The 13,279-nt window shown below is 44.2% G+C and overlaps 1 protein-coding gene across 5 annotated transcripts in view; it reads right to left on the bottom strand.

Annotated features, from left to right (window-relative positions):
- Positions 1–13,279, bottom strand: part of RFX2 (regulatory factor X2) — a 28,057-nt gene that overhangs the window by 5,268 nt on the left and 9,510 nt on the right. For all 5 annotated transcript variants that reach the window (XM_009950149.2, XM_086477325.1, XM_086477324.1 and 2 more), the window contains 5 exons: positions 7,043–7,224; positions 4,638–4,757; positions 3,434–3,549; positions 2,407–2,525; positions 1,971–2,083 (listed from right to left, as the gene is read on the bottom strand). In XM_009950149.2, the coding sequence (XP_009948451.2) occupies positions 1,971–2,083; positions 2,407–2,525; positions 3,434–3,549; positions 4,638–4,757; positions 7,043–7,224 (650 nt within the window). The remainder of the gene's footprint in view (positions 1–1,970; positions 2,084–2,406; positions 2,526–3,433; positions 3,550–4,637; positions 4,758–7,042; positions 7,225–13,279) is intronic.

Raw genomic sequence — 13,279 nt, 5'->3', positions numbered from 1 at the left:
AGCCCAAAAAAAGCCATGAACGTTTCTTTCAAGAGGAAACATCTGATCATTTGTACAAGTCTTGTCTGACTCTGCAAGCGCCTCGCCATCGATGGGGTGAGAGCTCTGACCGCCGTTTTCCCTCAAATCCACACCGCCCGGTGCTCGCCCTGCCTGCCTTCGCTCCTTCCGTCTTTAGCCTCGGTGGCCTCTCACAGACTCACGTGTACGTGGGAACTGTACTTCAGCACAGCCATTTCAGCAAGCAAAGGCTTGGCTGGTTCCTCATTACAGACCCAGCTATTTCCAAACCTTCACACCTCTCTCCTCTCCCCTCTGCTCTAAACCTCCTCAGCTGTAGCAGTGGGGACAACAAGTTTGCAGGGAATGTTGTTTGAGCAGATTAGCCGGTATTGACGGACACCACAAATGGTTTCAAGCTGTTTAACACCTTCATAAGCCGAATGTTTTCAGAAGGAAAAAGATTTGGTGTTTTGATGAGAACAGAGCATATTGTCCCTATCTGAATGAGGTCAATCAAGCTTGAATTATTTTCACTTTACAGATGCATGGAAGCTTTTTCTGCATGATTAAGATAGAAGATATTTGGTTAAACAGCAAGCAGAGAAAACCGAAGCCTTAATGCGCTGCCAGAGCATCAAAGCAGAGCTGCTCAGAGACTATGCTGGGAATTGGGAATTTGGAAGGGACTTTCCCCATGTGTTACAGGAAAACCATTAGCCAAGCCTTGGATATGCTGTAAAGAGGTACTTCTAGCCTCTGCCTGAGTAGTTTTAGTACATGAACTCCATAGGCATATTCCTCGAACAGTCACATGGAGGAACTGGCCATCAAGTACCTAAATGTTCTGTTAAGTGGAACCATATTCTGCAGTTTATCATGCTTTCAAGCAGTTTGCCACGTTCATAATATTTTGGTTTTATATTTGTATACATATAAAGCAGAGGGAGGGAGTGCTTTATTTACCTGTCTGGATTACTAGTAGTGGTATGGAGAGGTACTAGAGCACACAGCCGCAGGAAGATAGGCTAATTTAGACAGAGCCCTGCAGAAATGCTGCCTCCAGTGTCCAAGTGAGCCTACCCCTACCTAGCACAGCTCTCTGTGGTGCTGCAATATGCCTTGGAGATATACTCTTAAGTAAAAGAGATTTTGGAACAATTAAACACCACTACAGTGATTCTTTGTGGGAAAATATCCATTGGGTAACATCTACTGAGGACAAGGCCATATTCTACAGATTATTAGGGGGTATTTGCTTATTACTCAAACTTTTACCATTTCTTTTCTGAATACAAAGCATCCATATTGGAAGTCCTTATAAGTAGAAGTGGACAATACAGGCTTTCAGTACAAATTTTAAGAAGAAACCTTCACTTTTTCAATATTCTCTATTTTCACTTATTTCCATTCCCCTGTCTCATGGCAGCAGACCACCAACACATAAAGGATGAAGAAAAGGCAATAACAACGAGCCAGGCAGGAGTGCAAAGATCAGAGCAGCTTCGTTTGCCATTATCTGCCTCAAAACACGAGGCACTTAAAGACCTGGATAGCCAGCAGAGAAGGGGGTCAGTCCAGGTGTCACAGAAACCTCAGAGCCTGAGATGTCACTCAAGACCGATATCTAACGGCACGGAATCGTTACTGTCTGCTCCTGGCAGCCCTTTACGAAAGCAGCATCCCGTCCTCATCCATCCCTGCATTTTGGATTAGCACTCGTTACAGGAGGTAGAAGGCACATGGATGTACCTCATCAGGCAGATGCTTTCCTCAGCAGGCTGAACTGTGCGTGGTCGTTACGATATTAAACACCTCTGACACTCTTTGTAACGATTCTGCAGGGAAGTAAATACTTTCAAGTCCTACAAAGCACTTGAAATGCCTAATGAAGCTGAAAATGCATTTTTAAAAGAAAGAATACCACCAAAAATGAAGCATTCCACAATAATCGAAGCCCAGCAGTGTACCTGGATGGCAGGGCAGTAGAGCCATCACTAGATGGTGTTTTAGGACTCCAGAAGGATTGCCACAGTTTCTCAATGTAATGGAACTGAAGATTCATTACAACATCCAAAGTCGCCTAACAACAAAGGACACAACTCATTAGCTGCTCTGCGAGCATCTTGTCACACAGTGTAAGCATAAGTTCCATGTGCTGCCATTTAGATTAAATAATTTACAAGAAAAATAACAGAAAGGGCATTGTTTTGACAATCAACATAACACAAAACAGGTCACACAATGAAAAAACAGCATAAACCGCAATATTTGAGCTGCAGTACCCAGCAAATCAAGCATTCCCTATTACATGCCAGCTTTTCCTCAGAGCAGGATATGAGATGAGCACATGAATTATGTTCCACGGCAATTAATAAATCAATTTAAAATATTCCAAATAATCACCTCACAGTGTCTCCTGTAAAGAAGCTGCAGAGTCTTCACATCATTCATGGTGACCCCTTCTTGTAAGAGGACGTTACCTAAATCAGGAGCTGGGAACTCGGGAAAGACATGGGTTACATCTAGGGAAAAAAAAGATTGGGAAGGATGGTGAGACTTAGGAGCACTCAGTTACGCAGGACTACAGGGGAGTGCAAGGTGCTGCTGTCGCTGGTGCCCATCTTTCATGTTTCAGCTGGGGATAAACAGGAGAAATGAGACCGATAATCCAGTACTTGCTCAATTCATGCTGCTATACTGGGCAAAAAGCGAGCAACCGCAGCCCATTTTATTCAGTGTGGAAAGGAAAATGTTTTCTTTCTCTCTGTAATAAAAGAAACAAGAATACATTGTCCTCAGCTACTGTGCTTCTCATTAGATTTTCTCTGAAGTCTGAAAAATGTCTCTCTGGTATTTTGAGAGTACAATGGAAAACATAATTGGACAGCAGATGTATCAGGAGCAATTGTATTTCAGAGAAGGCTCAGAGCTGCCCAGGGTTTGGTATCTCTACTGGAATGACGGAGATATAGAGATCCATGAGAAGCAAAGCCAGAGAGCGTGTCTCACGAGGAGAAGGCCCGTGCGGATCGTCTGCAGTCGGGTACATATCGCAGCCTTCGCAAGGAGGAGAATCGCTCTCCTCCCCCCGGCTGCCTGTCTCAGTGAGTCTCTTCAGGACCTGCACCCATTCCATCCAGTTGGGATAAAACCAGACAGATTAAAAACCTATTAAGAGGGAAACAAGAGATCTGATGGCACGAGGAAAAAGCCTTCCTGTGGGTATAGGAGTTAGCAAGTGCGACATTACAACAGCTTATGAGAATATATACAAAAATATATCTTATATATGTATAACATATAATACCGTGAATTTGTTAGAAAAGCAAACACAGGCAGAACAGCCGGGGCTTGCTGGACAAGCCCTTCCTTTCTCTCAAAGCTCCAAGCTCAGACATGAGATATCACACACATTAAAGCGTCTCCTCACCTATGAATTGCTGATGGTGTTGACTTTGAGCAGCGACCGACTGCTCCGGCGTAGTGTGCGGGTTACTGTTGGACCCACTCTCTGCCATGCCATCCATCTTCTGCGCTGGTCTATACCTAAATTTAGAGCGTGGCTTGGGATTTACAGAGGCACGAGCAAACACATACATGGCATTTGCAGCACAGTCATGCAGACTTCTGTGTTCATTGTGTAACACCCCAGGTTACGCTCAAGGCCAGCATTTTGAGGGCTGACCATTTTTGTCAGCCACTTAACTGGAGGGGGAAAATGAGAACCTCCTTTTGAAAAGCACTCCCCAAGACAGAATTAAAGGGGTTAAGATGTTTGCCCAAAGGGACATCAAAAAAAAAAAGAAGAAAATGAGAAGCAGAGCTGGAGTGGGTGCCAGAGTGCAGACTCTCAGTCTCGGGAGCTGACTTTTGCACTTACTTTCTGTTTGGGAGCTGAAGAAATAAATTATCCTGCTCCTTCTTCACTCCAGCAAGAACCAGAAGTGTCCGTGCTTCCAGGAGACAATTCCAAATTCCTTTGCACATTGTTTTTTGTATTCAAAATTACTCAGACACAAGACTAACTGCAGCACTGTTTAACTTGCACTGTTGCACAAAAAAAAAAAAACCCAAACAAAACCCAAAACCCATCCGAGCACAACACAAGCCCCCAAGTCATTTACACTGATTTGGCACAAATAACTCCATAGCTGAGGTCCTAAAACAGTTCGGTCAGAGGGAGGCAGTGAAAAGTGGCACCTACGGTGGCCTCTCTGTAGCAGCGGGTTGAATCAAGCCATTGGCAAACAGAATAGGCAGATAAATGTCGTTTCATAGAATCACCGAATAGTTTGGGTTGGAGCTGACCTTCAAAAGCCATCTAGTCCAACCCCCCTGCAGCAAGCAGCGGCATCTTTAGCAGGATCAACCTGACCTTGAATGTCCCTAGGGATGGGGCATCGACCAGAATTGGTTTAGGACCCTTCCACTACTCAGAGCAGCCAGTGACTTGCAGCCCCCTCTTCCACAGCTCAGCTCTGGCACTTGGGTTTGAACGGTTCCAACACGCACCCTTTGCTCCCAAGCCAAGCCAAGTCCCACGAAGGGGTCTGCTGCATTTTTTGGGAAAGGACCCTTGCCCATGGCAGCATCGGGGGGCACCGCTAGCGAGCTCCAAGACCGGGAGCACCTACCTTTGCTTCTGGTGGATGGGCTGCTGCCTCATTGCCATGTACTGGGTGTCCTCCTGCAAGCGGTTCAGCGGAGACTCTGGTTTTAGACGGATCCCGTAATAATGATACTTGGAGTTTCCCCTGGAAGTATCAGCATTGAAATTGCTCACCGTAAGCTAGTCAATGGAAGGGACATCGTGGCCCTCAAATTTATTCTTCGGCTTGTTTTGACAATACACCCTAGCTCTTACAGCACCCGTTGGTTTGCTGCCAAGCGCTATTTAATGGCTGAACTAATGAACTAACGAATGCCATCATCCCCTATAAAATTTAAAACCCCATGTCGCAAAGTTCAGTGACATCCACATTTAAAACCCGGCAAGGTTTGTTCCAAGTAACCAATGGTAACTGGAGAAGAAGAGATAAATGTTACAATACAAAGTGTTATTAAACAGAATGACAGAAAGACCTCAGGGGACACTTTGCTATTTGATTAAGGTTTAAGGATTTGTTTTTTCCATAAAAACAAACTTCCATCTTTATCTAGACTTGGATAAAACAAGCCTGACTGAATAGTCAACTATGATAAGAAAAATGTCTTTCTGTTGCCAGCACTTTCACAGCAACAGCAACAGGCTTTGATGTGGCTTTGTTCTTGGAGTTGCTCATTTTTGTAGTTTTTGTAAAAACTGAAAGCTTTTGGCAAGCAAAAGAGGCTGTAATTCTTTTTCCTTTGCTGGTCAGGAAGTCTGCTGCGATGCTCCTTAGGAGAACGTCTTTCCATCACATCAGACAGAAGTGTCAGCTAAAGTTTTTCCACCAAAGTGGAATTTTTCAGTCCCCAAGCATCTGTCTTTGGGATCAAGAAGGACAATTATGCAGCCATGGATACATGACAATGTATTTAGCCAATTTGTCACTAACAAGGGTTGAGCTGAGTCCTCAGTGGGAGAGGAGACGGAGCCAGGGGAGGAGCAGCAGGGTCTCCAGAGCCCTCTTACGGGGGATGCTTAAAATTCACTTGCTGTATCACTATGACAGGGTCGGAAGACACCTTAAATTCAATGATGCTTCCAATTGGAAAATTACATAAAGACATTTAAGAGTCATATTTGTCAAATAATTAACGCTTTCTTCCTTGTTGGGGGGATTTTCTCTTTTCAAGGGGACGGTTGAATCGTTCAGTCTTTGTCACTGTACAAAAGGGGTTTGCACACACTGAGGGCTCAGGTATGAAGGGTGCTTTGGCCATGTCTTAAGTGATTTTAAGTGCCTCCAAATTAAATAACAGCTGCATTTATAATCTAAGAAAATAATGGTGGACAGCTATTTCCATATTTATTGAGGTTTACTGTATCCTTCCCAGCCAGCACATTCGCAATTTTAAGTGGTTTTTTTTGCTTGTTTGTTTTTTTCTTTAATCCTTAATAGGATTAAAGAATTTCTCTCCTCTAAAGAAACTATTTCAAAGCTCTTGCACTTGAACTGATCTACGGAAATCCAAACTCTCCCCTGCTCTTCCTATGACTGTTGCCTCCACATTCCAGCTGTGGAATGCCCCGGACACATCTGGTTTTGTTCTCATTTAGAAGACCAAATATCTAAGCTTGAATTTCATTATAAAATCTTACGCAACCAGAGCAATCACTGTTTCTCTAGCGTATTAGCTGCTTTTTTTAAATTAGAAGCTGGGATAAAATGCAAACTCAGCGGTGCAAGCTGTGCAGACGCTTTGGATGCTCCCTTGAAGGACACACATGCAACTATACCTTCTTAAGTTACACTTTTGTTGTAACATCATGTTGATCTTTGATGTTTTAAAAGAAAAAATCCTGTCACAAGATCCAGCCTGCCACTTTGGGAATTGAAGAAATAAGCCATTTACATCTGTACAGTTTGTCTGCATCAAAGACGTGAGCATGGGCTCTGTTCTCACCCGTGATGGAGGAATATTACAGGACCCAAAGGGAGAAACCGTTTCACTGCACCAGAATTTTGGGCTCTGCAGGTGACAGCAGCAACCGTGAAGATGAGTTACTTCATCTTTTTGAGACAGTAATGGAATGAGAAGAAGCCTAGGTTCAAATAAAACATTCTTAGGCTCCTTAGGAAATGGACTTGGACCAAATTCCGCTGGACCAGACACTGTCACCAGAGACCTGGGGCGTATCTTAAATTAACTGTATTGTCGAGCCTCTCACACCGCTGACTCACGGCGAGCAAGCAGCTCTGCCTCACAACACACGGAAATTACTTCTGTGCCTCAGAACAGCAATTTTTTTTCCCCACACGATCATGGCTGGCTGTTTCTGTAGATCTCAGAGGACAGACCTGTGCCTGCTAAATGATGCTCAGCAGGTTCTCAGCACACGTAACAGAAGTTGTAGGAGGGTTTTTTTTTTTTTAACTTGAAGATTCACACCAACCTGGTTCCCAGGCGGCGAGTCCTCAGCCCCATGAACACCGAACGGATCAGTTTTCCGAAGGAAGCGGCGTTCACTGGATCCAGTTTGTGCTCCTGGCAGTGCCGCAGGTAATGGTTGTAGAGAGAGCTCCTGGGAAGGCTGACGCCTTCCGCCGTCTCGTAGTTGTCCAACAACCACTGGAGCTTTATGTATGGAAAATACAAATAAATAAAGAACACATGAAAGTCTAAAGAGGGCTGGAACGGGCTGTGTCAAACAGTGTCAACGCTTCATGTCAGGAGAGCCCACCTGACATGAAGAGTTCAAGAGAACTCAGTGCTGAGTAGTTAATCTATAGAATTAATTTATATAACTTATACTGGTTGCATTTTTATAAAAGCAAAAGGACCCCCAGCCCAAAGCTAATAACCCAAACAAAAATGCTGTCAGGTTTTGCCACAGCACTAAAACATAGTCCACCTGCCATCTCAGTGTCCACCTTGGATTCAGATGAATTCCTGCAGAGCCAAAATAAAGCTGTAAAGAGTTGGGTTTTCCAAGAATAAAGATGTTAAGATACTGCCTAAGAGGAATAAATTTTAGGGGAACCAAACATGCTGCAAAGTCTTTATTAATTTGAAGATGGGCATGTCTGCAACTGTTCCCTTAACCATAAAATTAACGGTTGCCAAAGCAACCTTAAAAATCTGAGGGGGTCCATCTACTTATCAAAATTTACTGTCTGAACTTCTGACATTTGTGTTGATTAAGGTTTGCAATTAATATAAATTATTTATACCCAGCCGGTCCGAAAGGGCAGGCCCAGCACACAATGTCAGCACAGGAATTAAAATGCAAAAAGATAAAAACTCCTTTAATTGGCTAAATGACTTCAGCATCAATAAAATCAGTGTTATATTAAGTGAATTTTTGAAGGAACTAGGTGTATAAATGGACTAAAATCAATAGCTTTGGTTAAAAGCCCTTTCATTGTCATTTGGGATATTTGGGGATTAACATGTTGAAGACTTCCCTCTCCATCCAGACCTCGTCCCTGCATGCACAGGAGGCACAGCTCCACCAGAAGCAGCTGCATTTGCACCACATCAGTGGCAAAAACGACTCAGATTATGGATGCCAAAATACGAGCCACATCATCTCCTTACAGCACGTAGTTCAAGCGCACATGGTCTAGAAATCAGCGGGATTTAACCATGCACATGGATGTACAAGTTGGCCTGTGCTTAAGTCCTCTCTATCGTACTCCAGTATCCGGCTCTTTTCTACCATTCTCTCTTGACGAAACTGTAGGGTCCCAATTCACCCTATACTCGAGTTTTATATCAATAACTCTGTGAAAACACAAGCTGAGATGTGCAGTGACACCTCTGACACCTCGCTCCATTGAGATATTTTCAGTTTCTATAGTTCATATCCAACTCTGCTCTCACACAAAGGCTTTTCAGCACCTATGAACGTATGTTCCGTGGTTATCATTCACATATCCAAATTTAAACTTCTGCTACATTAAATGAGCTGAATCCAAAGCTGTACAGTTAAAACAATTTCATTCATTAGATCCAAAGCAACCACAAGTTCAAATGACTGCATCCATTTTGGTGGCCTTTGGAGCAGACCAAGGGCTGCCACAGCTGGAAGAAGCAAAACTTCTCGCCCATTTTCCCCTCTGTCCTGCTTTTTGCAGAGCTGCTTGTCACCTTCCCACCTTCCTCCAGTGACACATCACCTAAGACACCCTTTGACGTATTCTTCTACAGATGAAGATCCTTCTGACCTCCAAACGCTACAGTCCAAAGAGGTGGTGTTTGCTAACGAGCCACGTCCCTTCGTGCTCTCATCTGCGGAAGAGATATCTCTGGGAAGCCCCCCAAATCCTTTCTGTACTCCTGAGCCTCCCCCACCAATTGAGCTATCTCTAACAAGAGTGGGCCTCACTGTTTTTGACATAAAAGACCAGCAGAAACTCACTTTTTAAGTAGTCCACATCTGTGCTAATTTTGGCCCATCCTCTCTATTTCAAAGATTGATGATTAAGAAGGTTCTTTTTTTTTTAACCATTTATTTTATTTATCCAATAGAAGATACTGAATATGGATCAGCTATTTATTTTTTAAACTTGTTCTAATTCCAAGCCTTAAAAAAAAAATTAAAATTGCATGTTACTATGGAAAATTCAGATATAGGTAAGACCCTCTCATATAATTTGATCCCGGACATTTTTAGTCTCATCCCAGATATTTCTAGAATACTGCCTTCATCTTCCAGCATTCTTTTTCTGCAAGTGTCTTTTTATATTCCTTTAAACACTACAGAGTTTCACAATATGAACTCCCACTATTGAATCAGAAATCTATTACAAAACGAACAGAAGAGCTTAAAAAGAAATCTGCCAGAATATAAATAATTTTTAAAACATGATTTTTGCTCTTGCTGCATTCGTAATAACAGACAGGGCACTTAAAATGAGAACATTAAAAATTCTTGCCATTTGTATCTCTTATTCTGTTTACTTTTCGAATTTTGCTCAGTTGTGACAATGACAAGATCTTCTGCCGTTCCATTTCTGTTTATACGACAATCAGGTTCCAATAAAACCACTACGCAGCAGTATGCTGCCGTCTTTGTTCCATGCACCGCAGGGGAACAATTGCATTTCTACTTTATTTCTGTTGACTGTTTGTTTTGATTTAACAAAAAATAATCTTTAGCAAAAAACCTCGTCCTTGTTCGATTCAAGGATGGCTCTTTAAGGGTGAAAAAGTGACACTCGGGGCTGCTCAAGAAAAGAAAAACTTTCTTTTTCTGAAGGTCCAGGTTTGGAGAGGTTTTCTTATGGATGCTTCTGTGAAAAAGAAAGCGATGAAGACACGCATTGGTGGTTCATATTTAAGGTTGGTTTCCCCTGAGACTAAGAGCAGCAGGTTCCTAAGTCCCCGCTCAGCCCAGCTCAGAGGTAGGACGGACCCTGGACCTGCCGAGCATCCCCAGCTCAGCGACAGGGAGAAACGCTTCCCTCACACCATCAGTTCCCTGCTCAACCCCACCAATCTTTTGCAATTAAAGTTTCATCAAAACCTATATATTCTCTTGAAAAGTCTCTTTTCTAGAACAAGGACCTGGCCGCTCTGGTCCCTTGCACAGTTAAGCCCCGAGCCCTCCGTGTACGAGAGCACAAGCTCCAGCATCGCCCGCCTTTCTCCATCGAGCGAGAGGTTCATCCTTCATCAGGTCATTACATTTCCCCCGCCCTGGCCAAGCGAGAGTTATTCCCTTCATTAACAGTTTTCCTGCTTCTCTGTTCAGTCTCATTTTAGGTGTTTCCACCTAAACACCATTTGAGGGTAAAATCTTTTCCTCAGGGGAAAAACTCCATCAGCACCTACCTAAGAGCCACTCACCCGCAGGGAAGAAGTCCAATGGCTTTTTGTTTGTTTTTTTTTTGGGGGGGGGTTGTTTTACAGGCAGTGAGGCAATCACACATTTTGCCCCTACTCCTTGGAGTGGATAACTAGGAGCCGCAGGGCCTCAGGCAGGTTACAGCATTTGAGTACTTCTTACGTGCCTAGCTTTAGGCACTCGTGTACAAAAATTGTAGTTATTATTCCTAAATTTCTTTGCATCATCTGCAAGCTCATAATTGGCAAAGAAATAATCCTCCGACCCGGTGACTCTGGAGTGCACTTGTCAGCAGAGCTTTTTCAGTAACAGTAATAGATTGACATGATTTCGTTAGACACATTGTGTGTCACTGGGGTATTAGCATTAGCTTAGGCTTCCAAATTTGATATTTCAAGTGCACTTAAATAACCTCTCTGAGAGTTTTTGAGGCTAAATTAAGTTATCAAGCATGGCTCCATTTCACATTGACTTTGTTTAAACAGCATTATCTACAAAATTCCCTCTTGACTGACATACCTTTAATTTTCCTTTTTGTTAAAAAAAAAAAAAAAAAAGCAACCCAAATGATTCCTGGCATGAAAAATCTGCTGACAGCAACAAAATAAACCATTATCCCAAGAATCTACACATTTGCAAAATGTGAAATTTATAATGAGGGACAGAACATTTAATTAAAAACTCCGCAACCTTAAGACTAAAAGCAATTAAGTCACAACTAATAGCGACTCATTATCTCACAACTTCCTGCTACTAGCTTTTGTCAAGCTCATATTTTGCTTTCAGCCTTGACAAATCACAGTCACCTGCTGCTTCACCTTCTGGTTCTCAGCACAAGCCTGCCAACACCGCGTGTCAGTCACAAGCGTTCGGGACAGGTAATCCTCTGGCTGGTTTTGCTGTTTTGTTTCTTTAACATAAAGAGGTGGGAACTGAAGCGTCCCAGATAGCAGCAGCCTTTGTGACACAGCACATGCCAGGGAAGACACGCAGAGAGGTTCAGCGCTGCAGGCTCGTCGGGCTGTCCCATACATTGCAGTTGGGAGTAACCTCTGGAGTCTCCAGGTGGCCGATGCCCCATCCCTGGGAACATTCAAGGCCAGGCTGGACGGGGCTCAGAGCAACCTGCTCCAGCTGAAGACGTCCCTGCTCACTGCAGAGGAGCTGGACCAGATGACCTTTAAAGGTCCTTTCCCACCCAAACCATTTGATGATGATTCTATGGTCCCAGTCCAGCCTTCGGCTCAAACCAGGGCTCGCTTCCAAGGGAGGTCAGGTCTCTCAGTCCAGCCGAGTCCTGAGAACCTCCCCAGGCAGAGGCTGCGCAGCCTCCCCAGGCAACAGCACCGACCTTCCTCCAGCTCTGGGAAGAGATTGCCTGATCCCGTTCTGCAACGTGCTGAGTTTCCTACGGGCACTGCTCGTACCATCGCCTCCTCGTTATCCCCACACGTCCGCGGACTTCGCTCCATGCTCCGGGAAGGCAGAGCGGGGACACTGGAGGTTCACAGGGCAGCAAGGGCCCTGCGGGTTTCCTTGGCTCAGGCTCTGCCCCTTGGCAGAGGGAATTCCCTACCCCAGCCCTAGAGATGCCCAGGGCAGAACGCTGCTTGTGCCTGGAGCGACATCTTCAGCAGGGATGAGCGGAGAGCCGATGTGCACATGTGTGCTCAGGAAGTAGTTTATTTGCTTTAGAATTTGTAAGAGAACTTAAGCCTTATGCCCAACTATGAACCTTGACCTGAGAAGACATCAAGTGCTTTACTTCTACCCTGCAAGACAAGGGTGGGGAAGATCTGATCACAGGCAGGATTGGGCCCCAACTCCATCCTGCATAGCCTGCAGTCAGATGAAATCTCTTTTTTATCTTCACTTTCTTTGCTCTGCCCTTTTCCTGCTTTTTTCAAACCTCTTTCAACACCACACCACAACCCACCCTGTCCTGCCCTGCTCTGTCCCTTTCTGCACTGGGATGAACCAGAAAAATTCTGCAGAGCAACATTCTCCTCAGACAGATCTGCGTGGCACTCGGGGCACAGCGCGGGCGTGTGAGCACGGCCACAGCCTGCCTCAGGAAAGGTGCATAGAGATGCTCAGAACGGGAACCGCCAGCCTGATTCTGCAGGTTTATTTTTCCCCAACTACAATGAGGAACTTTCAATTCCTAGAAGCTGAAATAAGGATTGAGCTCATCCACGAGCCCTGGTTTGGAGTCTGACAACAGCTTAAGAGAATCAGACCGCTAGGTTTAACGTCCCTTTCATTTTCTCAGGCCATTTCTCTAGAGGGAAGAGGGCAAAGATTTTTTTTGCAGGACCCAAGAATGACAACAGATCTGTTCCTAAATACAAAGCAAAAGGAAATTGGTTAGAATAAAGAAGTACCACTCTGTACACTGTGATTTATCAGTGCAGAACATGCTTCAGCCTAATCCAAAACACCATGAAGTCAAGGCAAGTCCAATGACCTCAACAGGACTTGAATTAGACCCTTCAAATCTCACACAAGCCTGTGCTCATCGTTAAGCATTGCTGCATGGGAGCCATAAACCATGATGCAGAAGGTCCAGTAGAATAGTGGGAACTTCACACAAAGCAGGGAAATTGTTGGCGTAGTGAGAAGAGAGAGGTCTAGCAAACAGATTTAGCATAGCATTGTAACGGTCTTCCTGAGGCACAGACAGAGGCAACACAGGCACTGACAGGAGCAGGCTTTTGGTACGTGCTATCTAAGGGATGTCTGTCATGATTCACACCAAGGTATTGCTGCAGAATTGCAAGGTATTTTCCAGCCATCTTTCCATTCCAGTGAAAGGAAAGAACTTCCTCAAATGTGTTTATT

The sequence above is a fragment of the Leptosomus discolor genome, chromosome 24 (assembly GCF_034619465.1).
Source record: "Leptosomus discolor isolate bLepDis1 chromosome 24, bLepDis1.hap2, whole genome shotgun sequence".
Taxonomy (NCBI): Eukaryota; Metazoa; Chordata; class Aves; order Leptosomiformes; family Leptosomidae; genus Leptosomus; species Leptosomus discolor.
The sequence above is the reverse complement of the archived record's forward strand: the minus strand, read 5'-3'. Positions and strand labels throughout refer to the sequence as shown.